This window comes from Leptinotarsa decemlineata, unplaced genomic scaffold (assembly GCF_025532065.1).
Source record: "Leptinotarsa decemlineata unplaced genomic scaffold, Ldec_3_MD MMD2_P_RNA_scaffold_12, whole genome shotgun sequence".
Classification (NCBI taxonomy): domain Eukaryota; kingdom Metazoa; phylum Arthropoda; class Insecta; order Coleoptera; family Chrysomelidae; genus Leptinotarsa; species Leptinotarsa decemlineata.
The window spans coordinates 7421532-7449000 of NW_027412526.1; the positions used below are offsets into that span (position 1 = coordinate 7421532).

Here is a 27469-nt window from a genome sequence, read left to right on the forward strand (position 1 = left end):
TTTCACAGTATTTGTTTTTAGGACTTTTACTCGGAGATTAATAAAAAAGAAATGTACATAAGATATCTCAATAAGTTATGTGATCTGCATTTGGAATGTGATAATTTTACCGAAGCCGCTTACACCTTGGAACTGCATACCAAACTACTGAATTGGTCGGATGAGATATTGAATTCCTTGCTGAAAGGGGATAAATATGATACGGCTAGGACACATAGACAGCTGAAGGAAGCTTTATACTACACGATTATTGAAAATTATAGTAAAGGAAAGGTAAGTTTTTACTGATAATCACACAAGATAGTTTAATGCAATAACCAGAGGTTGTGCACAAATATTATACAATATCAATCAATTCAGAGTTCAACCAGTCAGTATAAAGAATTTGACTATTTTTGAAAAGATTCTTGAAGAGTGGTTATTCAAAATAGGTTTTTGATTGCTTTTTTATATATTTGTTGTGCCGCCATTTATGTTTCATTGTATTTTCTGTATTTTTACATGTTAATTTTCTTCAAGCAATTGACTTGTACTTTCACAATTTGATTGGGTAACGAAGTGGAAAGTTATGACAAATTTCTTCTATGAAACTTACAGATGTGGGAGTGTGCAATAAAGAAATGCCAGGAGTTGGCCGAGCAGTACGAACAAGAAACATTCGACTACGAGCGTTTGAGCGATCTACACAATCGGATGGCTATTTTCTACGATGATATAATGAAAAAAGCACGGGCCAAACCGGAATATTTTCGAGTGGGCTACTTCGGTAAAGGTTTTCCGAAATTTCTGAGCAATAAAGTTTTTGTATATCGCGGAAAAGAATACGAACGGTTGGCCGATTTCAATGCCAGAATTCTCAACGAATTTCCGAAAGCTGAGCTATTGAACAAACTCACGCCTCCTGGTGAAGATATTATGGAATCTGATGAACAATGTATCCTTTTATATATGTCTCATACTGTATTTTGTGTTTAAGTTACAGAATGAACAATTTAATATAAGTAATAACAGTATACTTACTTAGGAGAAAGAGGTTATTTTTACAAATCATTTGAAATGTATTTCCATAATTGTAGGGACAATATTAAACTGAATCAAAAGGAACTAGTTCCTTTTGATTCAGTTCCTTTGTATTTTAATTTATTGTTGCGTTTTTATCCGTGAGTTTACCAATAATTGACCACACTGATCAATAATCAAACTCAATTTCATTTCACTGTTTACAACCAAACACTTTAACTAAAATTTCAACTATTATTCAATGTCTATCGCCTAATTAGATCATTCTGTACCGTACTATCCACTGAACTTAAATTGCGCAATCTCGGTTTGGGTCGCACTTATATACAGCAAGTGAACTATCCCAAAACCGGTAGAAAATTCCTCACAGAGGTCCATCGAAGCCGGTAGACCGGTCGCGAGGGCTCATTGAGTTGGGCGCGGTCTTGGTCACGTCACAATTGATTTATGACGACCAGCGGCTGCCGTTGTTATTTTTTTTAGGTGATGATTTACAACATTATACTACTTGAATCAAATATAAACGATACTTTTTTTTTTGGTAATTCATTTTCATTTCAACCGCAAAAAAAGAATATGGTTTATTTTTCTACATAATCTCCTGGTTTGGAAACACTCTTTTCCCAGCGAATAGGCAGCTTTCCAATTCCTTCCACGTAGAAAGATGCAGGTCGTGTCTGCAGCCAATTGCATACGTAGGCTTCAACCTCAGCATCACTATCGAATCTTTGGCCTCCCAAAGCTTCCTTGAGAGAGCCAAACACATGAAAGTCACAGGGTGACAGGTCTGGACTGTAAGGAGGGTGTTCCAATGTTTCCCAACCCAGTTGCTCCAATTTTTCCCTAGTCAAGGCTGCTGTATGGGGTTGAGCATTGTCATGGAGAAGAACCATTTCCTGATCGATAGGTCTCGTCTTTTGCGGCGTTATGCAAGTCGGACCTCACTCAAAACGTCGCAGTAGTAAGCCACATTAATTGTCAATCGCCCGTGCAAAAAATCAAGATACAGCAATCCATGCTGGTCAAAAAAAACGGTAGCCAAAACTTTGCCCGTCGACAAATGTGACTTGGCTTTCACTGGTCCAAGTTCTTCTTGTTTTCTCCGCTTCATACTCACTTGTTTAGACTCTGGGGTGTAGTGGTGCCCACATGTTTCATCACAGGTGATAATGTGAGTGATAAATAGGTCTCCTTGTTCCTGAAATCATGCAAGAACACGCCCACACACCTGAAGATGATGCAATTTCTAGTCAGCTGTGAGAAGGCGAGGAACCCACCTGGAGCGCACGTTACGGTACCCTAGCTCCTCTGTAAGTGCGCCCATAACTTATCCCGACCTCACTTGCGATTTCAGAAGTGGTACGACGTCTGTCATCTTCACTGCTGATGTTGTTCTCTGTAATGCTGGTGCGAGGTCTGCGGTCATGGCTCTCATTTTCAACACGATCACGACTCTCCACGAACTGTTTATGCCATGAAAACACTCTGTCTCGCGACAGTGTCTCTTACCCGAACTGGGCAGTCAATCTCTTCAAGTTTTCGGCCGGTTTTATGCCTTCTGCGGCGAGAAACTTGATTACAACATGTTGCGCAATTGACGGATGTATCTCTTGCTCCGACATCGTCACGGTGGAGACTGAGAGGGTCAAGGAAGCGATCCCACGTGCTTCCCCTACTCCTGACAAACCTACCCAACAACAAACAAAGCGGGAACGTTCTCCTTCCACTATTGTGCCTGAAGGTCGAAAGGTCTCGTTTATATTAGATTCACAAACGTAATTTCAAAATTTCAACACAAAATAATGTGACTATCCATTTATCAAATTTGTAGGCAGGATGTTTTCTGTCGTTTTTCTTGAAGAAACACAAGGTCCATTAGGGTTTATCATACCACTGGTAAAGCGAAACCGACGTCGGATGCCAATAACTTTCCTGTGCGAATCTGGCGATATTTTCAGTAATCAGAACTAATAACAAGGAACAAAAGACCTCCATATATCGTGGCACTGGAGAGAGAGTTGCCTTTTTTTGTGCTATGATAATGTTTTCCACTCATAGCTTTCCAATTGGCGGGAAATTTTCCTGTGAAAGTTCCTGCTAATAAATAACAGTGATCCATAAAAAAGTAAAAAATGGGCTGTTTGGAATGGGACCATTGTCACTCTTTAAAATTCTCATGAAACACTTTGCTTATTTCAAACTTTCCGAAACTTTAGTGTCAAGTAAGGATCTCAACAATTTCAGACAGTTTTCATTTATTCTACGGACGTTTTCCAGGTGTGTTGAGTGACACTGGATTCTTCAGGCCTTCGAAATCGGATATATGATGCGTGTTCTTTAAAACGAGTTTTAATGATTCGCTCAGTCTGACCAATATATGTTTTGTCACAGTCTTCACAGCTCATTTCATATATTCCGGACTTAAGTTTCTTAGTTGAAGTGAGCATGAAGTATTGAAGGCTACTTTCATGTTCAGCTTTTTGAAAATATGATCCAATCCGTTAGTACGAAACCAGATTAGAACATGGACCAATAAGAAGCACACAGAGTACTGGACAAAAGTACCTAGCAACAAACATAGTAGAACCTTCATTAGGGAACCGTCCGAGAAAAGAACCGAAGAACTACCTACTTCAATATAGTAGGGATCGGCTCAGAATAATTACAAGGTTACTAACCGGTCATTGTCCGGTCATGGGGTTGTACAACGGAGACCTCAGCTGCAGATTATGCAACGAAGGGATAGAAACAGGTCTACACATCTTATGCGAATGTGAGGCACTGAATCACAGGAGTTCCCTGTACAAAATAGTACAGGGAACGAGACTGATGAAATGGGTGTCAGAGAAGAAGGAGAATAAACGCAATAAGCCCAAGAGGCTGCAGTGTGTTCTGGAGACTTGGACTAAAGGGCACTCAAAAAAAAACAGCATTTTTGTATTATCAAAAAGTTGTTATTCATTTTTAGTTAAAGACATGTTAACTGACTTCCTTATACATAGCAGATATTCCAATTGATAGTTTAATATTGAATATTTAAATACATTCAGTTCGGTACATTTCATTAAAATCCTTAATTTCATATAGATATACAAATAAATATGGTTAATCCGGTGATGGACGAAAAGAAACAGAGATTCTCCGGAAAACCGATATCAGACCAAATAGTCAACTTCTACAGGGTAAACAATATACAGAAGTTCACTTTTTCGAGGCCGTTCATAAGGAAAGATCCTTTCATAGAGTCCAATAATGATTTCGCTCATTTGTGGTTGGAAAGAACGGAGTTGATTACGACGTATCCGCTACCAGGAATCTTAAGGTGGTTTCCCGTAGAACATACGAATGTTCACGAAATTTCTCCTCTCTGGAACGCCATCGAAACTATGGAGAAGACGAACAAAACTCTGTTGAATTATATATCTGTTTTCAACAAAGACAAAAATATGCAAATCAATCCGCTTAGTTTGACATTGAACGGTAAGTTTGTGACTATTGAGTATAAAGAGGACAGACGCAAGAAAATTTCACAAATTTTGTTTCTTATTTTTATTTCGGCTTCTCAAGTGAGCGTTTAAGAGTATGCAACGACAATAACTTATTGAAGAAGGGTATGGCAGTTTTAGAACAGCCCTCATAAGTGGTGTTATTTTGTGTTGATAAAATGTTAATGATCCAGCGATTATTTGTTCTCTAACTCTTGAACATCTTCGATGTGTGTCACGAAGAAATTTGACAAAGAAAATCGAGTTGTTTGTTTTTGTAGACATGGCTGTCCTTCGACCGAGTGGGGGGCTGACCTCCCCTCGGTCTAAGGACAACCATCTTCTAGACCGCTTTTGCTGACACAAATTACTCCCGTTCTTTATTTCATTTTCAACCTATCTAAATGATATTTCGAATGCTCATTTTTATGTCTGGGGTAGACATTTTCTAGATAACATATTTCATAAACTGTCATTGGACAGATTCAATCAATTAAGACAGCCATGTTCTAGACTGGATCTAACAAATGAGTTGAAGAGAGTGCTGATTCCTTTCATATCCTTTCACCTAGTTTGTTTCGCCAAAGAAATATAAACCCTTTCAGATAAGGCATTCTGTTTCGAAATCTAAATGATATTAACCATATTTCTGGATCACACTGTATACATCTTTTTGCAGATGATACATTGGTTTATTGTAAACATTAAAATTTGGATTAGGTTATTGTTGAAATGAATAGGTCTTTAAGCATTGAAACATATTAATTTAATAATAAACTTGAACTAAATGTCAGTAAAATAAATAGTATGATTTTGACATCATCTTATAAGTATGATCAAATTGTTTGGGCAAATGCTTTTATAAAAATTAATATTGTTAACATTGAAATTGTGACTGAAATGAAATATTTGGGCTTTATAATTGATAAAAATTTAAAACTAAATAGTCATGCTGATTTTAATTGTAAAAAAATGTCTAAAAAACTTTTATTTTTCTCTCGTATATGTAAAGAAGTGTCTATGTATGCTAGGTTGACTCTTTTTTAAAAAGTCTAATACAACCTCATTTTAATTATTGTACAACATTACTTTTTCTACTTAGTAAAAATAAAATAGGCCAATTGCAAAAGCTTCAAAATAGAGGTATATGATTAATATTGGGATATAGTAGTTACACAGCAATTAAATTGTTGTTGCAATGCTTTGGAAACTCACAAGATATGGTTTTAGGGACAACAATCATATTTGAATTAGTTCATACCTTACTGATAAAAACCATTTGTGAGAACGTCATCTAACTCGGATGTTGGAGAGATAAATTATGGAGTACCTCAAGGCTCTGTGTTAGGTCCTATACTGTCTGTTATACATTAATGATTTGACCAACATATCGATTACAGGAAGCTTTATCTTATTAGCTGACGAAACCATATTAGTGTGGCATGACAAGGACAAAAACAGATTGCATAACAAAATGTGCCAAGACATGAAAAAAGTGAAGAATTGGTTTGACTCGAATCTTTTATCATTGAATACCAGCAAAACAAATATATTACCATTCAAGTGTAATATATCTGATATCCCCCTAGACAATAACACAATAAAAAATAACTCCACTTTGAAATTTTTGGGAAATTATTTAGATGAAAATTTACAATTCTCTCAGTATATTGCACACACCAACAAAAAATTGGCATCAGGATGTTTCGCACTGAGAAACATCTCAAAGGAACTGGGGTTTGCTGCAGCGAAAGTAGTGTACTATGCCTTAATAGACTCTCATCTAAGGTATGGTATACCTTAGATGAGAGTATGAGGTATGGTACACCCCAAAAGTGTATACACTTTTGGGGTGTTTCCAGCAAAAAACTTATGCAGTTGGTTTTTGTCTTGCAGAAAAGGGCAATTAGGTACTTATGAAAAGCGAAATGGTGGGATTCATGTAAACCCCCTTTTTCGAGAACATAGAATCCTTTATATTTAAGTTGCATAAAGGATTACAATACGAGAATATATAAAAATTTTTACAATAATGAAACTAACACTTAATTTGGAATGAATAGTATGTTTCATAAAGGCTTTAACGAATTCAATAAAAGAATTCTTTATAAAAGAATCTGATTCAATAAACCAATTGAAGTCACCATCGAAGAAGTATATTAGTGACAGCTCATTATGATATTTGTTTTTTTTTGTTGTTCAATGTGATCTAACCTAACAATCTGTAGATATGTATCTATATTTTGTTTTCCTTCAATTGTACTTTCAAATAATAATAATATAAGTTTATTCAGATATCCGATACAAATATGAAAATCATCAAATAAAACGAATAAACGAGAATACAAAATCACGAAGCGTTGTAAGATATTTATAAATTTAGAATTATGTTTGTATATTAGGCTTGCCTACTAACTAAATAAATGAATAATATACTGGATAGTCTTTACACAAAAACTCAATGGCAAACTAATCCTTGAAGAAATGTGGAACTTTTTATGGATCGTTTGCATTTAATGTACAAGGAATATTTCAACGTGATGCTATAATTCACATTTCAGGAATTTTGGACCCTGCCGTGATGGGCGGTATACAAAATTATGAGGATGTATTCTTCACGTCCGCCTACGAAACCTATCACGCCGAAGATAGTATACTAATAGAGAAACTGAAAGACTTGATTGCCGATCAAATACCCCTTCTGGAGCTTTGCGTTCAAATCCACAAGATAAAAGCACCTGATAATTTGCAACCACTCCAGAAACGCTTGGAAGAATGTTTTGCTGATATGAAGGCAAAGGTTGAAGAAAAATATGGGAAAAAGGTAAGCGTGAGTGTGAACTTTATATTTATTCAGAGGGAAATGTTTTCTTGTGGAATACGGAATTCAGACCAGTCTCTCGGTCTAATATCTTGGTAGTACCAAGAGAATAAATAATAGACATTAAAAACTAGTCTGTTCGCATTTTTTGTGAGGTTAGGTTTGTCCATGTAATTCTATTATTATTATTGGTTTACAGTAAATAACTTTGAAACGAAATTTATTTATTCATTCATTGAAGTAATGTAACAAAACCTCCTTTTTCATTGAAAATATTCGAACACGGAGGTTATCAAAGAAGATAATTAATTCATAATTGGGTGCGATACCCAGAGTCACTTTCCATATGAAAAACAACCTCTCAAGGAGTATGCTTTGAATGTTTATTGGTAAGATATGATAGCCTTTATTTTGAATGTTTTTGTTGCAGAACTGTGATATTAAATTAGAAAATGATGTACAAATGAGGCGACACTACAGTATAACGAGCGATAGCAGGCTATCTGACATCACAATAACTGCTGAGTAAGTTTTCTTTTTTCGGTTTTAAAAAATATGTTGCATGGTTATGAGCGGGATATTATTGATTTCGATTTATCACCATCAAGAAAGGATGGTTGTTGTTTATTCCAATGATGCGGTGAGGCACAAATTGATATTGCTTCTAGGTGAATAAATCTTTAAATATACTCTTAAATCCATGAAATTTATTTATGTATACATACTTTATATATAATACATATTGTTTAAATATTGTCAAGATTTGGGATAACTCTTCTGGGAAACATTGCATTCTTTATTTTTTTCAACAAGAACAGAAGGTTTTTAGAGTGTGTTTGTGTAAATATTAACTCAGAAACTGATTTTGAAAAATGGACTGTTAGAAAATATTTGAAGTGGGGTGATATCAGTTAGTCACAAAAATAGGATTTTTAATGAACGTTTTCTGAATCTTCCTATCTGTAGAAAATATTTGAGGGGAACTTGTATCCAAATTCACAACTATCGGAAGAACAGCAAGTGCAAATAATTGGTGAGATGGTAGTAAATCCTGAAGAGTCTTCTTATTTCATCGCGAATGTTTGTGAGGTGTCTCCTTCTACTGTGTGGAGACTTTTGAAGAGGAAGAGGAACAAAATTTAAATGGTACACCAATTAACTGAAGATGACCCTGATCGAAGAACAAAATTCTGCGAAATCATATCTCCACGATATTTGTTTCAGTGATGAATGTACATTTTTTTAGACGGCAATGTTCACAGACAAAATTGCCGTTTTTGGAATGACACCAACTCTCACGTTTTCCGGGAAACACATACCCAATATCCAGAAAAAAATAACGTTTGGGCAGGAATATTGGAAAACCATATTGTAGGACCTCTATTTGTTGATCAAAATTTAACAGGGGAACTGTATTTGAATATGCTGGAAACTACTGTTGATCCTCTCATCACTGAAATCGTCGAAGCGAATGCTAATAAATTCCTTATGGATATTGTATTCCAACAAGTTGGAGCACCACTGTATTGCTCCAGACACGTAAGAAACTATTTGGATACTACTTTTCCAAGTCGTTGGACTGGCCGTCGAGGTCCTACAGAATGGCCAGCTTGCTCGCCAGATTTGACACCTTTGGACTTTTTTATGGGGCTATTTGAAGCAAAAGGTATACGAAACCGAACCTGCTTCTATATTGGATATACGGCAGAGAATAATAAATATTTGTAGAGATACTGACGTTACTGTGTTCGAAAATGTTCGGCTGGATAGGCTGTTCATATATCAAGAAGTTCAAGGCAACCATTTCGAGCATCTTCTGAACTGACCTCAAGCTTATTACCTCATATTATGTAGTTGAATGTCAATGTATTCAGGCAATTATTAAAAGTTCCGCCATTTTGTAGTTGTTGAAGATATTATCATTATATTCTAGGGTTGTGAAGCATTTGTCAGGAGCTTCAAAAAGATGTGTCACAAACCCTCCCCTTTCCATTTAATTTTTTTTCCCAGATGGCACCCAGTCGCCATCTTGTAAGTTTCATCTGTCAATTTCACTTCAAAATAAAGTATTCATGCATTAATTTCATTATCCCAAATTTCAATTTTTTTATTTGACCCGTTCAAAAAATAAAAGGGGGGGAAGGACATTAAAGAAATGCAATGTATAGTAAATAAGCTTAAAAGAGAGCCATTATATCCTTCACATAATCCAATAAAAACTTTGATTAAACATACACCCTACCTCAAGAAGTGACACTCTTGAATAATAATAGCCATATCGTTTATCAAAATTGTGCAGTTGTTTATCGGTAAACCAAGATTCCTAAAAGCTGTTATTTGAATTTTTGTGTTATAATTTTATGTTACTGTGGTGAAAATATATAATATAATTTCAGACTGTGGCTTTCAAATGTTCACTTATTTAATATATATTTTTTTACTCCGCCCTCATCTGACATTCCATTAATAATATTTGTCGGTATTGAAGGAAAACACAAAATTTTAGTAAGTAGCATCGATTCAATGCTTCGAGGTTAAATAATTAAATAAAAGTACTGATAGCATTCCACATTTGTTTTTCAACTCTAAAAATCGTTCTTCTATTTTCAAAATAAATATTTGACGTCACAACCTTGCAGTAACTTACAAAATGTTTCACATTTAGATTATGAAACTGTAATTGAACTGAACAGTAAGAGAACTTCTTTGCATGTTTTTTTTTTGTTTACACCAGCTATTTTGTTTTGTTTCGCTCACTTAGTTTATGTGCTAACCGCAATTATATTTTGTAATTTGTACGTAGTAACGTTGGTGGTCGTGGAGGAGTGTCCAGTTTAACGAGGGCCCAGGTAGCATCTTTGAGAAACTTTACGGCAAGTTTTAATTTTGCCACCTCACCTGTGGCCAGCAGGTTCGTATTTGAAGAGCACGCTTTGCAGCAGTAGTTGTAGTGTGAAAGGAGAAATGGTTTGACTTCTTTGAGAAAGTACGAATTATTTATGAAAGCTGGATTATAGTGCGAGTAGGTTAGTTTTTATATTTTGTGCAGTCTAGACAGAAAAAAATGGTATAGTAAACCAATAAAGGAATTAAGTCCAGTATAATTTCAGTGATTTCAGTGTAGGATTGAATTGAATGATTTTCACACTAATTCAGTAAATTATTTTTTTACATTAGTTTTGTTATCATCAAGATAAAATCGTCCATTTGATTCACAAGTTTCATAAAATGCATTTATTTTCTCAATTTGGTCAAACTAGAGTAGACACTAATGGAATTACTTTTGGCTTTGTTTTTTAGTAACCCGCTTCTTTAGTCACTCTTTAATTGAGTGCTTATCTAATAAAGTGAATAAATATTCTTTTGGTTTTCAGAAGGGGTCAGTCTTCCACTATTAGCAGAAATATGTTTTCCTAAATAAAAAATTCCACTCCTGCTTCTAATTTTAGTATAACTTTCTAGTAGCTTAATGTATCTAAAGGACTAAAACTTGGATTTTTTGCTTGACAGGGTAACTATTAATACATTTCTGATTGATTTGCATGTGTATTGAAAGTACTCGTAGCATGGTACTTTGCATCTAATGTCGTTTAATCTTCCCTGCTTCGTCAACATCATTAAACTCTTCATGATGTGATATATGTCAATAGCGAATTACAAATCTGTCGTATAAAATTCAACTTTTTCGACAAAACCGCGCCATTTCATGTACACACCAAGAACAAAAATGCAGAAAAGAAATTTTCGCGTCAATAATTTTGAATAAAGTTTTGTTTATTACTGGTTTTTAAATACCTTTTTATTAGCTATAAACCCAAAAATTAATACACTAATACGCTGTTTATACAAGTTATATAACAATATACCAACATAATTACCTGTATAGTAAGAAAAGGCAAGTTAGCCTGTCATGAAACAAAATAAAAATGATTGCAAAATTAAATCCCAATGCGGTTGCATCAAACTAATGATGAGTGATTTTTTTTCTGGTATCATTTTGGCAAAACTGTTTTTGACGCGATTCACTCGTGAATCGTGTCACTGTCAAACTTGTTCAGTTTGGTCTACAATTTAATCATGAATCGACTTACGAATGAACAACGCTTGCAAATTATTGAATTTTATTATCAAAATTCATGCTCGGGGAGGAAAGTGCATCGTGCACTTCTTCCAATTTATGGGCAGTTTCGTCGGCCTACTGAGGGAGGTAGTCGAAAGGTTGTGACTGAATTTCGAACCCAGTTTACATAATTGGACATAAAACCACCAACACGCATAAGTAGAGTAAGGACCGAAGAAAATATTGCGGCTGTATCCGCCAGTGTTCGTGATGATCGTAAAATGTCGATTCGCCGCCGTTCGCAGCAATTGGGCCTCTGTTAATCCACTACGTGGAAAATTTTGCGAAAGGATTTGGGTGTAAAACCTTATAAGATACAGCTGGTGCAATAATTGAAGCCACACGACCTCCCACTACGTCTGGAGTGAAGACCAGCCACAAGCATTGCAAGAGCTACCGATGCATCCCGAAAAAGTCACTGTTAAGTGTGGATTATGGGTTGATGGCATCATCGGGCCGTACTTCTTCAAAGACGACAATGGTCGGAACATTACTGTGAATGGCGGGCGCTACCGTGTGATGATTGACGACTTTTTGTTGCCCAAAATGGAAGAATTGGACATGCCTCACATGTGGTTTCAACAAGACGGTGCCACATGCCACACGGCACGCGAAACAATGGCCCAATTAAGAGCAGCTTTCGGTGAACAGTTTATCTCACATTTGGGGCCCGTCAATTGACCGCCTAGATTGTGTGATTTAACGCCTTTGGATTATTTCTTGTGGGGTCATGTTAAGGCTTAGGTCTACAGGGATAAATCAGCAACGACTGAGGCTCTGAAAGCCAATATTGAAGCATTTATACGTGAAATACCGGTCGATATGTTAGAGAGAGTGTGCCAAAATTGGATTTTGCGCATGGGCCATCTAAAGCGGAGCCGCGGACAACATTTGCATGAAATCATCTTCAAATAAAGATTCCAATAAAGATTTCATCAATTTTTTCAATTTTTTGTGTTGTTTTGAAAATCAAATCCTATACCTCTTAAAAAAACACCCGTTATAATCTAATATATCTATTGAAGGTGAAGATAGGAGGGACACATTTAATTTTTTCTGGCAGAGTGTTGAAACATTCATATCACCAAATATCATCATTTCAGTTTTAGACTAATTCAGAAGGAGATATAATAATCAAAATGTATAACTTCACAAATAGTTTTCAACTCATATGGGTATAAATAATATAAAGTTGGATGTCATCAGCTTATTTACGAATGTTACAGAATTCTAGATTTTTGAAAAAACTGGAGTATAAATAGAAAATAACAATGGCCCGAGAATGCTACTTTGTGGAACACCTTTCGGACATATTTGGATGAGGAAGCAAAGCGAACCATTTATTTTGCCAACTTCCACTCAGTGATGCGTTTTGGGATAATTTTCTGGGAAGGAAGTAGCCTGGCAGAAAGTTTTTTAACTTAAAAAAAGCCATCAAGATTTGGCTATGTCTGAACCACAAAGAATCTTGTAGAGATACATTCAAAAAATTGAATATAATGACCATGTCAGGATATATGAGTCCTTAATGTTTCTATTTAAAAATATATTGATTCAGTCAATTGTACTTGACACTCTTTTGATCACTATGAGATTCTCTTAGATGTAAGTTCACTATGATTGTGCTTCCTCAAAATAATGCTATATTCTATTCTATGTCTCGACTTTGAAAGTCAATTCCATTTATGAGAGTTTGCTTCTAACGATTTTTTAGATAACTTATTACTTATTATCAATTTAACTACCGATTCGTCCAGTCCAAAAAATCGAAGCTGAGTACACAATAAATATTCACTGAGGATATAAAAACGTTTTGCTCTTGTCTAACTAAATGAGTACTGTGTTCTGCTTTTGATTCCAAGGTCTAAAAACCACAACCACAAACCATCTTACACGGACATTATTATACATAATTGCTCCATACACCCTTACCAGCATAAAGTTGCTGCATTCAATAGTATCCTTCACAGACTATTAAATATTCCACTGTCTGATAGTAATTTCCAGAGAGAGCTCAGGCTGATTAAACAAATCGCGGTCAACAACGGTCATAAGGTAGATATTATAGACTCCATTCTTTCTAAAATACTACAAAAGCAAGCCATGGACCAGATCTAATCAAATTCAAGATGTGATAACGTTAGTTATAGGATATTGTCATATTTGGGTGAACCAACCAATATTTCCTGTTTTTGAAGAAAGAATGGGTAAACGTAGCTTACAAAACGAATAATAGTCTAAGTAAATTTATTAAAAACAATTAAGTCAAAACTTCGGTGTCGGATAGATCAGGAGTATCTAAGCTGACTTGTGGCTCTTGCCCAAAACTGTATATGGACCAAACAGGGAGAACATTTTCCCAAAAAATCAAAGAGCATAGACGTAGTTTTGTGAATAGAAAAACTAATTCCACATTTGCAAACCACCTTTAAACATAAGGACATGAGTTGAATCATGAATACATAAGGTTTGTTCTGGTTCTAACATCCGAAACTGTTGAGCAGGTGTATTATCGTGATGCAAAAACCATGAATTGTTTTTCCACAATAACGGCCGTTTTCTTCGTATTGCTTCTCGTACGACCATGTGGCAAAAACTTCTGATGCACTACGCCACGGTAATCGATGAAAACAGTGAACAAAACCTCGACATTTGGTCGAACTTGGCGTGCTTTTTTAGTCTTGGTTCTCCAAGACTCTTTTATTGGGACAATGCACAACATTTCCGAAAATATTACATGTTATCAGCTAACCCGATATGCTGACATCATCAGCAGCTTCTCTAATAGTGATTCGACGATTCTCCGTAACAATTTTCTTCACTTTCTCAACATTTTCATCGGTTCTTGATGTGCTGGGGCTTTCAGGGCGAGCGTCGTCATTCACATCTTCTCGTGTACCAAGGGCGTCGCCAACGGGGGGCAGTGCCCCCCCCCCCCCTAGAGATCAAATGTAGCTAGCCGCAAAGCCACCAAAATGCGAGCAATTGACTTCCTCACCGCGATTTCAATATTAACTATAATGATCTTGAATCGCCAGCCACCGATTCTCTGAAAAACCTACTTTTGTCATTTAACTTAACTATGCATGTTAAATCCAATACCCGTATCTCACAATTTTCGTCTACTCTCATTGACTATATTTGTAGCAACTTTGATGAGCAGAAAATGTTCAGTCAGCTCTTCAGGTTTATCTGACCATGAGGCAGTTTGCTGCTCAGTGCCGTTCTGGTTGTCAAAGAAGCAAAACAAATGTAAATATGGAAGACCCTTTAACAGGACAAATTATAAAAAGTTCTATCAGAATTGTCTTCAGACTGACTGGGAAATTATTCTATCACATAATGATCCTTTCCCTTTATTTCACAACATCTTAATGGATGTATTTGAGGCATCATTCCCTATACAAAAAATCAAAATTAAACAAATATGTGGTCGAGGCGCGTTATATTCGGAAATTCACAAACAATCTTTATTATTTAAACTACTTTAATAATTACAGTAGAATTTATAGATTGACAATCAAGCGAGCAAAAGAAATATTTTACAATGATAGACTCCTCAGAGAGTCTCACAATAAGATGAAAGAGTCCTGGTCAATTATAAATGACTTAAGAAACTCAAAAACAACGAAAATGTAACATTACTCTAAGTCCTGATACTATAAATGACTTTTACTGCTCTATTGCAGAAAATATGAGTAAAAATATTGCTAGCCCTTATGATCCATTAGTACATCTAGAAAATTTGGGCGTGGATGAGAACCTGTCTCTGTATGACACCAACATTAATGAATTATTTGAAATCGTGATGGATATTAAAAACAAAAATACTGCAGGCTACGATGACATTTCGATCAAAGCAAAACAAAACCTTCCTCCTAGTGTCCTAAATGTACTGGTTTCACTGATAAATTTATCCTTTCAAACAGACATATTCCCCTTTTTTCTAAAAACCTCTGTGGTCATTCCTCTGCATAAGGGCGGAGATTCTGATGATCCCTCTAATCTCCGTCCTATATTTCTCATACCAACCATCGCAAAAATAATTGAAAAACTAGTTGAAAAACGACCACTTGGATTCACAAATAAGCATAACATCATCAGTGAAAATCAATTCGGCTCCAGAATAATAAAAACACGCACGATGCTATTTTCTCATTTCCGAATAAAGTTTATTCTGAGATAAATGTCGGTGAAAAGACTGCCGCAGTATTTTGTGACCTGTCAAAGGCATTCGACTGCGTTGATCACAAAATAGTGCTGAGAAAGCTCCAACGTTATGGATGCAGAGGAGTAACTCACAAATGGTTCGATTCCTACTTAATGGCACGGAAGCATAAAGAATGAAATCAAATTTTGGCAGCAATTGTGGCACGATAGGCTTAATCTAACAAATCTTACAGTTGTAAAAGAAACAAATTCCTTCTTTCCTGAAACGGAAAAAGGATTTAAAAATTTTGAATGCTTTACCATGCACGACCTGTACAGTAGAGCGATCCTTTAGCAGCCTCAGAAGACTGAAAACATGACTAAGTAGCCAATCGAAAAGTCAATATCTCTTAATAACGTACAACTAAAAAGATATGATATGTAATCAATTAGAACCAAGTTCTAATTGAGACACCTTAGATTGTGGAATTCACCTTGAAAATAACAAAAATAATTCCCTGTACCTCTATACAGAAGTACCATTTCAAGATTTCCATCCATACATACAGGGTAATTCAAATTCGACCCCCCTCTTTGGGATCTGCTAAACTACAGGAGATTCGTCGAAGCTTAAATTGGGACAAAGTTGCGTTTTTTGTGTTTGACAGAAGCCATGGTCTAGCCATGATAAGTGTACACAGAGCTATAATAAATAACCTAAATAATTTCAATGATATAGTAGCCCCGCAGGTTATGTTATAATTAAATATTATTTTTGTTAAAATAAATAATTATTACTGTGTTTAAAAGTTTGATTTAGTTATTGTGCTGTCGAGGGCTTGTGAAGTTTTATACATTGATATCAGAACCGTTCTTATTACAATCGACATCGAGGCAAAGAATTCCAAAATGTAACGCTTCATGATTTTGACTGTACCAGGCGTTCATATTTTTTATCCTCCGTAATATTGCCCCCCCCTTAGTCATAAGCCAGCATAAAAAAATTAAAAAATGGCTAAATACATATCCCGCGAAATTTGAACACTCACCTTATTTGTTGAACATAACTCGTATGTAGACAAATACATCGCACCACATACATCGCAGTCGGCCATTTGGAGTCAAAATGTGGATGTAATAAAAACAAAGAATTATGAAAATTTTGGTACAGTAAATTATGACTTGTTTGCATGGTTTTTCAAATAGTTTAGTTTGTAGATAGCTTGCTACTAGGTATAACGAATAATCAAATATGTATTATAAGAGATAAAGTTCTGAAACCAAAAAATGAGTCTTGATAAAGAATATAGATTATCATAGAAAGACAGTTAGTAGTGTACAAATTTCTGTGTAGAGACAATCACCCCACCAATCTTTTTGTAACTTATCAATTTCTATATTACAGCAAATCCTTCCATCACAGTCATTCGAAAAGCATGAGCCACTCTCCCTCAAAGAGTCAGTTAGGAACGCCTTCGTTGGGCTCCAGAAAATCCCAAAAGACCCCTAAGGAGAAGCGACGATCTAGCAAAGCTGATAGTATACTTTCTCCCTCCGTAGAAAAATGTTCTGCGCAATGGTACACTTCTGAAAACGATTCGAATGCTAATTCCGTTACGAACGGATCCGTAACTGTGGTAGAGTTGACCCAAGAGGTAAGATTATATTTCAAAATAGCGTTGTAAACATGACCATTTCAATGTGATGAATGGGAATCCATTCCATTGTGTCTTACCTGTGAATATTTCGTAATTTTTTCCATTTTGAATCCAGATTGTATTAAATGAATATAAACCTTTATAATGCAAAGATTAATACCAGTGATAGTCAGGCTAATTCTAGTACCTTAGATATCAAAACTATGATAATAATGATATTTATTTTCAACAGATGTGCAGTAACAACGAAAACTTAACAGAGTCGTTTTCGAATATAAAAAGTAAGATTTTTAAAAAAAGCTCGGGCACGTCGATTTCTTATTAAAGGGGAACACCTTTCAGACTAATCAGATTTTTTTGTAGTACGCACCCCCTCGGAGGGGTGCGTACTAGTTGTACGAATGTTTTTCAAAATTGTCATAAAGTTTTGAAGGTTTTGCTAGATTTGAGTGAATACAAGTCTCCAAAGCGATTCTGATGAGGATTTTGAGACTAACTAAACTACCCGAAACTTCTAGAAGTTAATGTTTGAAGTAAAAACTAAATGGATAGAAGTGTTTTCCCGGAGTTCAATATTCAGAATTTATAGTACATAATTGTTTTGGATGGATATTTTTCCTATCACATCTCAGTGAAATTATATGCATGAGCCACACTTTTTTGTAAAGAGCATTTATTAATGTACGAGGGTGTTCTGAAAAGTTTCCGACCTCAACATGAAAATAGCAACACTCGTAGATGAAAGCTAGTGAATTTCGTTGTTCATCTGTTGACAGTTAATCACCAAAGTTTCAGCCATTTTGGACGCGCGGTTGTTATGTAACAGCCGTTTGAGTGAGTTGATGATGTGAATGTTTTTATGAAACCATAAATCGAGTATCTAGCTGTCATTAAACACTTGTTTTTGAAGGGCAATATGCCTAAACAAATCAAAGATGAGTAGGATTCTGTGTATGGGGACTCTGCACCATTATATACCACAGTGAAATTTTAGCAGCTGAATTTAAACGTCGAGTACTATCTGTAGAGTAGGGAGGGTGAATGTAGACCCACAACACTTGAGCCACATGTGACCCATTGTACATCCTTCCGAGGAGTTGTCCTCCTAGGTCATCGTCCATCCTGTCATTTCCAGGAAGGTGGACAGGTCGCTGGGAGACATCTCCTTTATATTGGCAGGTGTAGGCCAAGACTCGCCGAACGCACACTCACTTTGGCAGCCTTGAGGTGTCTCACGGTGGCCTCCGCGAAGGTTTTGGAAGGTGCAGCGATATTACTGTCGTTGCGCGGCTTCTTCAACCTTCTTGGGGTTCCCTCCGTGGAGGTACACAAATGAGGGAGCTTTCCTGCAGGGGCAGCCTTGCCTTTATTTAAGGCGTAGCTCTTGGCGCCCGCCGCAGGAAGTGCCCTTGCTGTTGGAGGTGAAGTGGGGGAGGAGGAAGGTGCACTTATAGTTGCTGCCACTCCTGCCTCCTTCTGGTCTCGGCGCCGCAAATGTGCTTAGCCTTAGGCTTTGTATTACGTCACGAGGTGATCTGCTATGCCCAGCCTCATTCCAAGCGTAGATTGGGGTGGACATTTCTGTTTATCCCCAGCCACCGTCTTAGGTTGAGGTGAGCTCTTTTGTCCAACCTCAGGATTGGTTTTTGTTGTCTCCGTTTTTGTGTTTGTTTCATTAATGTGTGTTCCCACGAGTAGCAAGGGAAGAGTTGGTCACCTCTGGCAGAGCCCCGCATTACCAGAGGTTAGCTGGTTACAATGAGGTTTCGCCGTTCCCCAAGGAGATCGTTCGTAAACGCATATCACCCTGCGGCCATTCAGTTGTCGGCACGATTCCTTACACCTTAGCTTGGGTAGGCTGGTCCACGATGACATGTTTTGCAAAGGCTTTTGGGGAGTTTTAGTTCCCCTCGAGTACTATTTGTACGGTTTGCAGAAATGGGAGCATTGCTGGGAGAAATGTGCTGTTGAAAGTTGAAAGGAGACATAATATATTGAAGAATAAAAAAAAAAATAAAAAGTGTTATGTTTCAGGCCGGAGACTTTTTAGACCACCCTCGAACTATGTTTTGTTTTATTTTCTTCAAAATTTTCCCACTTCCTTAGTTATTTCATTGCATTAATTACATGATAGTAATCTAATGCTTTAATCACATTTCATAAACGTAGGCATAAATTAAGCATTTTCATTGGTGTGGCAAAGACTTCTAGAAGGCTATTATAAAACGAGAAGTTCTCGAAGTGAGAACATTTACACGTATAGGTAAGAAGTGACAGCCCCCCCCATTTACCCCAGAGTATGTGGAATCGATATAAAGAAACACACAAATATTTTTTACCATTTGGTCTTAAGTCTGAAGAAGTGATTATCTTTATTGCAACGTTCCTGAAACATTTTAAATGGTCAGTGCTCACTGTATAAATTGCCGCATAGCGAATTTGAGGTTGGATTGTTTATTTTTGCAACGCTGGTTGACGATGAAATTTGTTTAAGCTCCATCCCAAAAGACCTCTCCGATCCGAAGTGGAAAAAGAAAAACGGTTGAGTCGGCCATCTAGCGGGCAGTTTTCCAGGCCCAATAGTATATCTGTTTCCATAAGAGGAGCCGGAAGTTCAGGCACTAGTAGTAATAGAGATTCTATAGGTAAATCCCCAGATTATTAGGCTACCTTCAGTTGCACATTATTTATTGCATGTCTCGGCATCAAGTATTGCATGTTTTGAAATTGAAACAAGTAGTTTGTTGTAGATAATGAGGTATTTTGAACCCAGTCCAATCAAATGTGAAATGGTGGCTAGCATCTTTTTTTAGAGATTGATCTGTTGCTCCAATGAGTATATTAAAAAAAAAAAATTGAAAGCTCAATTTAAAAATTTGTATCCCCATGTTGGTTTTCATAACTACCAGTATATGTTGCAAACAAATTTAAATATTAAATCTGCATGACAGGGATAACATTTTAGCGAAATAAATAATAAATTCCGAATTGGTAACAAAATAAGACAAGTAAGGACATTTTGTTCTGAAAATTTATACGGTAATTCTTATTGAAATTAGATGAATAAGTTTACATGGGTCGTCATACCCAAAATATTAACAGCAAATCACTATATAGTATAAAACAAAGTCGCTTCCCACTGTCTTCCCTATGTATGCTTAGATCTTTAAAATTATTCAATAGATTTTGATGCGGGTTTTTTGAATATATAGAGTGATTCAAGAAGAAGGTTTATATGTATATAACATGCATGATATAGCAGAGAAACACTGATAATTTTAGAGGTTTCTTATGTTTCTAACTTTTGGCACTTACATTGCAAACATTACCTGAACCCTACAAGATTGATCAAATACTACTCTTAGTGATAAACCACAATAACAAATTTTTATCCTTTACTTTTTTACGAAGCGATTTTAAGTAATATATTATTAATCCTTATTCAGTTAAGTACCTTAAATTAATATAGATCAATATGGCCCTTTACAGCATGTAATTTAAATGAATATTTTTGAAGATATCAGATTTAAAATGCAGGGACATGCGTGTGCCTATAAATAGCGCGTCGAAGGCCACACTATAGCACACTATGATCAGCAGAGGTCGCACGCGTTTATGTATATATTTAGTATCAGCATTGCACCCGTGCAGAGCCGGAGCAAGTCGCTAGTGAATAATATAACGTAACCTCAAATGAACATCTGATATCGAAGGTTTTTTCAAGTAGTCAAAGTCAGTTTGAACACAAAACTTCAATGGAGCCCTTCGAAATCGAAAAAGTTTTTTGCTGTTTATTTTTGCAAAAACTTTTTATTTTTGATGTTCTCTAGTGTCAACAAATATTTCCTTTTTTTTATCAGAAAGATCAAAAGTTTAATATGACATCTACCTATGGGTAGGTACTAATGGAAGAAATCGACTTGTGAATCCAAGTTACTTTGAAGAATGAAATGATTATGAATTATCGTCTGTTGTGTATGGTAAATTCAAGTTGACTTTCTGGTTATCACTCATATCAGGTTCGTTCCAACTTTGAGTCACAAACAGATTTCCAACTGTTTGTAAATCGTTTTCAACGCGCATGTCTGGTAAATATTGGTTTCTGATTAATTTGAAATTTCTGATTGGAACAGCTGATAGTTCAACTGAAGTTTGGCATGGAATTTCAACATAACCTTTAAAAATAATTTGGGAAAGAAAATTTTTGGCTTTCTACTACTCCATCTTAATACAAAAAAGGGGATGAGGGAATCTTCCAAAGAAAGGAAGTAATCAATTTGAAAATAAGTAACTCTATACATGGATGTGTAGATCATGCAAAGAAGTAACTTTCAGACACAAACTGAAAGAATGTCCTCCTAAAACAGCTACTTTCATATAAACATTGAATTACAAGAAAGAAAAAAAAATTCTTTCGAAACAAATACTTCTATATGAACACTGAATTATACAGAAGATACTTTTCTCGACTCAGTTTGTATTTCAAACATTCCACAACGAATGTCACTCCTAAAAATATAACCCCTTCAATTCTTTAAAAATAAATCTAATCAAGTGTATTTCTGGAGAGTAAAAGAAGGTTGCAGTATTTCATATCTCTATTCTATTTACTTATCAACATGGAACTGGGAGGTCACCGCAATTATTAATTTGTGTAATTAAAGATATTATAGGTTCACTTAAAGAATTCCCTATTTTTCCTGCGCCAGCAAATGCATAATTTATTTTATAACAATTTTTGCAGGTTATGTTGTTTGTAAGTTGCATGAACATAAAACAGAAACAGTAATACGGAATACGCATGCGTCAGATTGATGGTTAGAAGATAATCCTCAAACCATTCTGATAGATTTCGAACAGGTTTGAATCTTGGATGGAACAGAAAACTGATAGTTTACTAATGGTTGGAAACTCACGTTGGAACGCAATCACATTACTGCGCAGAATCCTGACTGTCAGAAACTGTTTCTGACGCTGGTTGGAACGAACCTATCATTTTAAGCAATACTTTTCTTGTCATACTTCTTTATAGTTTGTTCAGTTATTTAGTAGATATCAGCTATCATGTTTGTGCTCGTGAAAACAGAAAATATCAGCTACTTGCGATCGCCTCGGCTGCGCACGGTTGCAATGCTGATACTAAATTAACATATAAACGAGTGCGATTGCTGTTAATCATAAAGTGCTATAGGGCGAAACGTGGCCTTCAACACGCTATTTATAGGCACTTGCCGCCAGCCCCCTGCTGGTACCGCCACAACCGCTATGTTTCTACATTTTAAATCTGTAATATCTTTGAAAACATTTTGTGACCGTTTTAAGGTATAGAATGCTGTTGTACATTATTTTAATCCTTCTCGTAGGGTTCAGCCAGCGTTTGCAATGTAAACGCAAAAAATGTGCTCTACTATATTATGCATGTTATATACATATAAACCTTCCTCTTGAATCACTCTATCTATTAAAGAAACCCGCATCAAAATCCGTTGCGTAGTTTTGAAGAAGAAGAGGAAACATCATTTTATAGTTGTCAAAATAACATAATATATAAAGCTCAGCCATTATGACGGAAGTACTATTATGAATAATCATACTTTAAGTGTGCCTGGAAGGGAGTTGCCACCTTAACGACCTGCTCCATAGTCAGGGTTCGTTTATACCTGTATTGTAGACATAAATAGAAACATTTTCAGATTTTATAATTAAACGAAGGCCTGGGGTGTCGCGGGCTCTTGGACTATGCAGTGGCCACTGCTGACCAATCACGTGCAGGTTGTTCCGACAGTTCGATCTTCTCAGACGGTCTAGGCATTCTCACCATACTTGTGTTTTGTAAAGTTGGTGCCCAAATTTTTGTTTTTCCCTTCTATTCGATATTGCTTTTGTTGCCTCGTGAACTAGCTTAGTTGTGAAAGCCTGAGGAAGAGAGAAATTGGTTGTTCTCGAAACGTATTCTGTGCTCTACAGCCACGGCTGTGTTTTTTGGAATGTCCCAAGTCTAGTATTCTTCTGCGAGCCAGTCCTTGTGCTGATCAAATGCTTTGTTGCGCTAACAGATACTCTGTCATATGAACATGTATTGTGATAAATTCCTGGGTTCCATTTGGAGTATCTTTTGTCCTTCATTGACTGAAAATATTGCTGTATTTACATGGTGGCTCACCTTATTTCATATTCCTGTGGCAAAGTTTATATATGAACACAACCAAGCGTCCGATCATCACGAGTATTGCCGAGCACAAAAGAGAATACAGAGTGGGACACAGAAAAACCATTCTATGGTAGAGACGCACTGAACCTTGAGAGTACAGAGTAAGTTTCAAGACCACCCAACTTCTTTTCCACTTATCGAACTTTCACATCTAGTTAGTTGGTGAGACAATTGAGACCTACAAACATGACAGCAATTTCTACCAGAAGGAAAAAACAATGAACATAAACAAAATTTGAACACCAGCTTCATGAAATACCTGTACATTGAGAATGCCTGGATTGTCTAAGCAGATTGGAATAACCAAATAACCCGCACAATATAATCTGTGTTCATAAACGTGATAATAGATTTCCAACCTTGGAAGCTACAACACAGACCTCTGTTTTCGACACAAGTAAATCTGTTTGATATCATATTTTATTCTAAAAATGATATATTTTTCGAAAGTAGTTGGTTTTCAACATTTGTCATCAAGACTCTTATTTACCGTAAGACAATTTTAAATATATTAATTTGATTTATTAGCACTTCTGCTTTACTGATAATCCTATACTATTTTATTTAACAAATATATGGTTAAATGCCTCAGAAAAAAGTTTTCATGATTTTCAAAAAAAAGATATTCTTCAAAGTTGAGAATTCAATAATTGAGTTGGTAAGCATAAATGTTTTGAACTGATAATTGATAAAATATTTGAATTTCAAAAGTTCTGTTAATATTAAAAATTTATTCAAATGAAAGGATATCTACATTTCAAGTAGAATATAAAATATAAATTATGTGTCCTATTAAAGAAACTGTGAGACACACCTTTTGAATTGTACATTTTCAGACACAAGTACTTTAAATAATTCAATTCTCTGATGGAATCTAATATAAATTAGCTTTTTTTTAAGATACAATCTGACATAAAAATAATAAAGTTATATTAAAAAAAAAATAGATCTTAATTATATGTGATATACAACGGGAATTTTAGTTTTTTGAAAGAAATGTTTAATTTATTTGTTTAAATTATTGTTGAGCTTTCAAAATAGTTCCTATTAGATAGTAGGCACTTATGCAAATGCTTTTTCAGTGATACACTTCCGGGCGTTTTTTCGGATTGTTTCATGCAAACGGCGTTGATCGTTTAAGCTTGTGGTGAAAATTCATGATGCACTATGCCATTGAAATTGAAGAACACAAACCTTCAAGTTTGCCGCACTTGTTGAGCCAGATTGCCTCCACTGGGACGATTGACCCTTAGATTGGGTGTCATATCCATTAAGTCATGTTTCATCACGTCGCACTGATTCTGCAATTTAGTTACTCCTGAGCATATAGGGTTGACAGAAGACTCAATATACAAATCTCAATGATAAACGAGGCGATTTATTGCAAAGCCAAGTTTTGACATCCACTGCTGAATGAGATTCGTCCTGTCTTTCACTGCAAGGCAACAAGATGAAACCAAAGCCCAAAGACAAAACATTCCCAATCCAACACCAGACATCGCTGTCCTTTAGGGACAGTGGAGTCCAGCAGTGCATTCGTGGTACACCCTAGAACTAGTGAAGGACCCTAAATGCTGTCTAGAGTTGGATTATGACCGATTCGTCTTTGGGCTCTGATTTCATCTAATTGCCTTGAAGTAAACAGAGGACGCATCTCGTTTGGCAGTTGATGTCAAAGCTTGCCTTTGTAACGAACTGCTTTGAGGAGCCCTGTTTATTATTGACATTCATGGATTGCGTCTAATGTCGATCTCATAGATGGCGTTTTAGTGATTGGGGTCTATTGTCTCTTTTAGGCCTGTCCTTGGGTCAGTGGAACCCAGTAGAATATTCATGATTCAGACTAGCACCACTGATGATATGGCGAGTCAAAATATTGCTGTTTTACGTTGATTCACGAATGTTTTGTCTTTGAGCTTTAGTTTCATCTAATTGTCTTGGCTTTGCCACGGGCTGCCTTCGTGAAACTCTTTTATTATTGATATTCGTGAAATTGAGTCTTCTGTCAATGGTATAGGGGAAATGTCATCGCCTCTCTACTTATTGTACTAACGATTGCCTACCAGTATGAAAAAAATTGGTAAAATTTCGGATAGGCTGCATCCGCCTATTTTTTAAAAGATTTTATGTGTAGATTATGAATCTAGAAGAAAAAATCGGTGCTCTCATTTATTTCTAGAGTTACAGTCCTCCAAGTTCCGAAACTTTCAGCCTTCTTTTTGCACGATTCAAATTATAGAATCACCAATATTTATTCATCATATCACCTTCAAAACTTATTTCACCTTCTTTGGAACTTTTCAGTTTAATAATCGACTTTTTTCTAATAAAAAACTCGATTAAACAATGTTTTCATACTTTGTGCATGCCCCGCTGGGGACCAAATCAGGTTTTTAGAGTTCGGCAGACGTACTCTTACCAACTGACCTGAAAGAATACTCACCATACAAACTAATCGGCTTCGTTTAGAAGCTGGGTTAATTTGGTCGCGTGTGAATAGAAGTGAGCCACAATAAACCCTTGCGGGTTGCGGTGGAGGGTCGAATAGACCCACTGATTTTGGACCTAACTAACCCAACCCTACATTTATACTAGTGACGTTTCGGAAAAAAGCTGTTCCGTCAATGAATAAAGTTTTTTATTAGAAAAAAGTTGGTTTTCAAACTGAAAATTGTTTGAGGGGAGGTGAAATGAGCTTTGAAGAATAAACTTTCTGAAACTATTTTATAAGACTGGGCCACTTGTATGCAAATAATAAATTTAGAAATTTTGTGGTAGCAAAGATTTGCCTGTATACACGCTTCAACCTATTACTGCTTCAGTAACCTGTGTAACGGCTCCATTCTTATGTTGGCATTTGAAACTCATCCGAATGAACTTGCAGGCACGACTGATTCAAGCATCAGCGAAGAGGATGCAGGACCACCACCTCTCCCTTTGAAGCACCGCGATAACATCATACCTACCAATGACAACTATAGTTTTCTATTTTCTCAGCGGAACTCCACTTTGAGGACTTCCTTACAAGTCAAGACGATAGAAATTGCCGACGTAGACGTCGAGGAAAAGAACTTGCCGCCCTTACCACCCCCTAAGCCTCCCAAGAAACCAAAATCAAACTAGATAAGTTTTTCGAATGTACATATTCATTTATCAGAGTTAACAATTGACTGGTTGCAGAATTTGTTTTAGAAAGAGCATGAACATATTAAAAGTGGCTCTTTTCTAAAATCAATTCTGATCTCCCGTGGTTGGTCAAAGATATATATTTATAATCCTGTTATATTTTTATATTTGTGAAAGAATTCATGGATGCTTTTCGAGAATCGAAAGTCTTTCACAATATTTATTGTTACCATAAGTGCCATTAAGTCCCAGTACTCAAGTTATATATGATACAATGCAAGAGATGTATCAAAGTTTTTTTATACTAAATATTTAGTATTTGATGGACCAGTCGTCAAATCTGTCATATCCAACATTGCTGAACAGAAGTTATGTACATATTTAGAAAATTCTCTTGATAAGAATCAAGAATAGACAAAAGGAAGTTGTATAGTTTTGGTTTTTTGTTGTATCTCAACGACTGGTATTATTTGTATAATTTTGTATTTAAAATATGAACGAGCAATGTTTGAACCAAAGAAATCAGTATAATCACAAATAAATATTTTATTGAATATGAAAAGTTTTTGTTTAATAATAGCATTTTTTTTTTTAAAATAGGCAGCTTATTCGATACATATTATTGCATTTGCACGCAAAACTAATTGAAATTCTGGGGGCCCAAAGTGGGGCACTACAACACTGTGTTGAACACAATTGTAACGAAACTTGGTCTCCACAAGAAATGGAATCTCCGCATTTCCACTTCAAAGGTGCAAAACTTTTGTTTTGGGTTTGAAAACGAATTAAATCTAAAGAAATGATCTTCAAACTTTCAAGCCTATCTCGGATATACCTACACAATAGGTTGAATGGACTATCAGAAAACAACTACTCCCC

General features: G+C 35.9%; 1 protein-coding gene across 1 annotated transcript in view; it reads left to right on the forward strand.

Moving 5' to 3' along the window:
* Positions 1–27144, forward strand: part of mbc (dedicator of cytokinesis protein myoblast city) — a 71674-nt gene extending 44530 nt beyond the window's left edge. Inside the window, 9 exon segments of the mRNA XM_074173454.1 lie at positions 22–273; positions 598–934; positions 4108–4500; positions 7067–7329; positions 7757–7851; positions 10130–10237; positions 17001–17250; positions 19748–19898; positions 26349–27144. Coding sequence (XP_074029555.1) covers positions 22–273; positions 598–934; positions 4108–4500; positions 7067–7329; positions 7757–7851; positions 10130–10237; positions 17001–17250; positions 19748–19898; positions 26349–26587 — 2088 coding nt within the window. The 3' untranslated portion in view covers positions 26588–27144.
* The last annotated feature ends 325 nt before the right edge of the window (positions 27145–27469 follow it).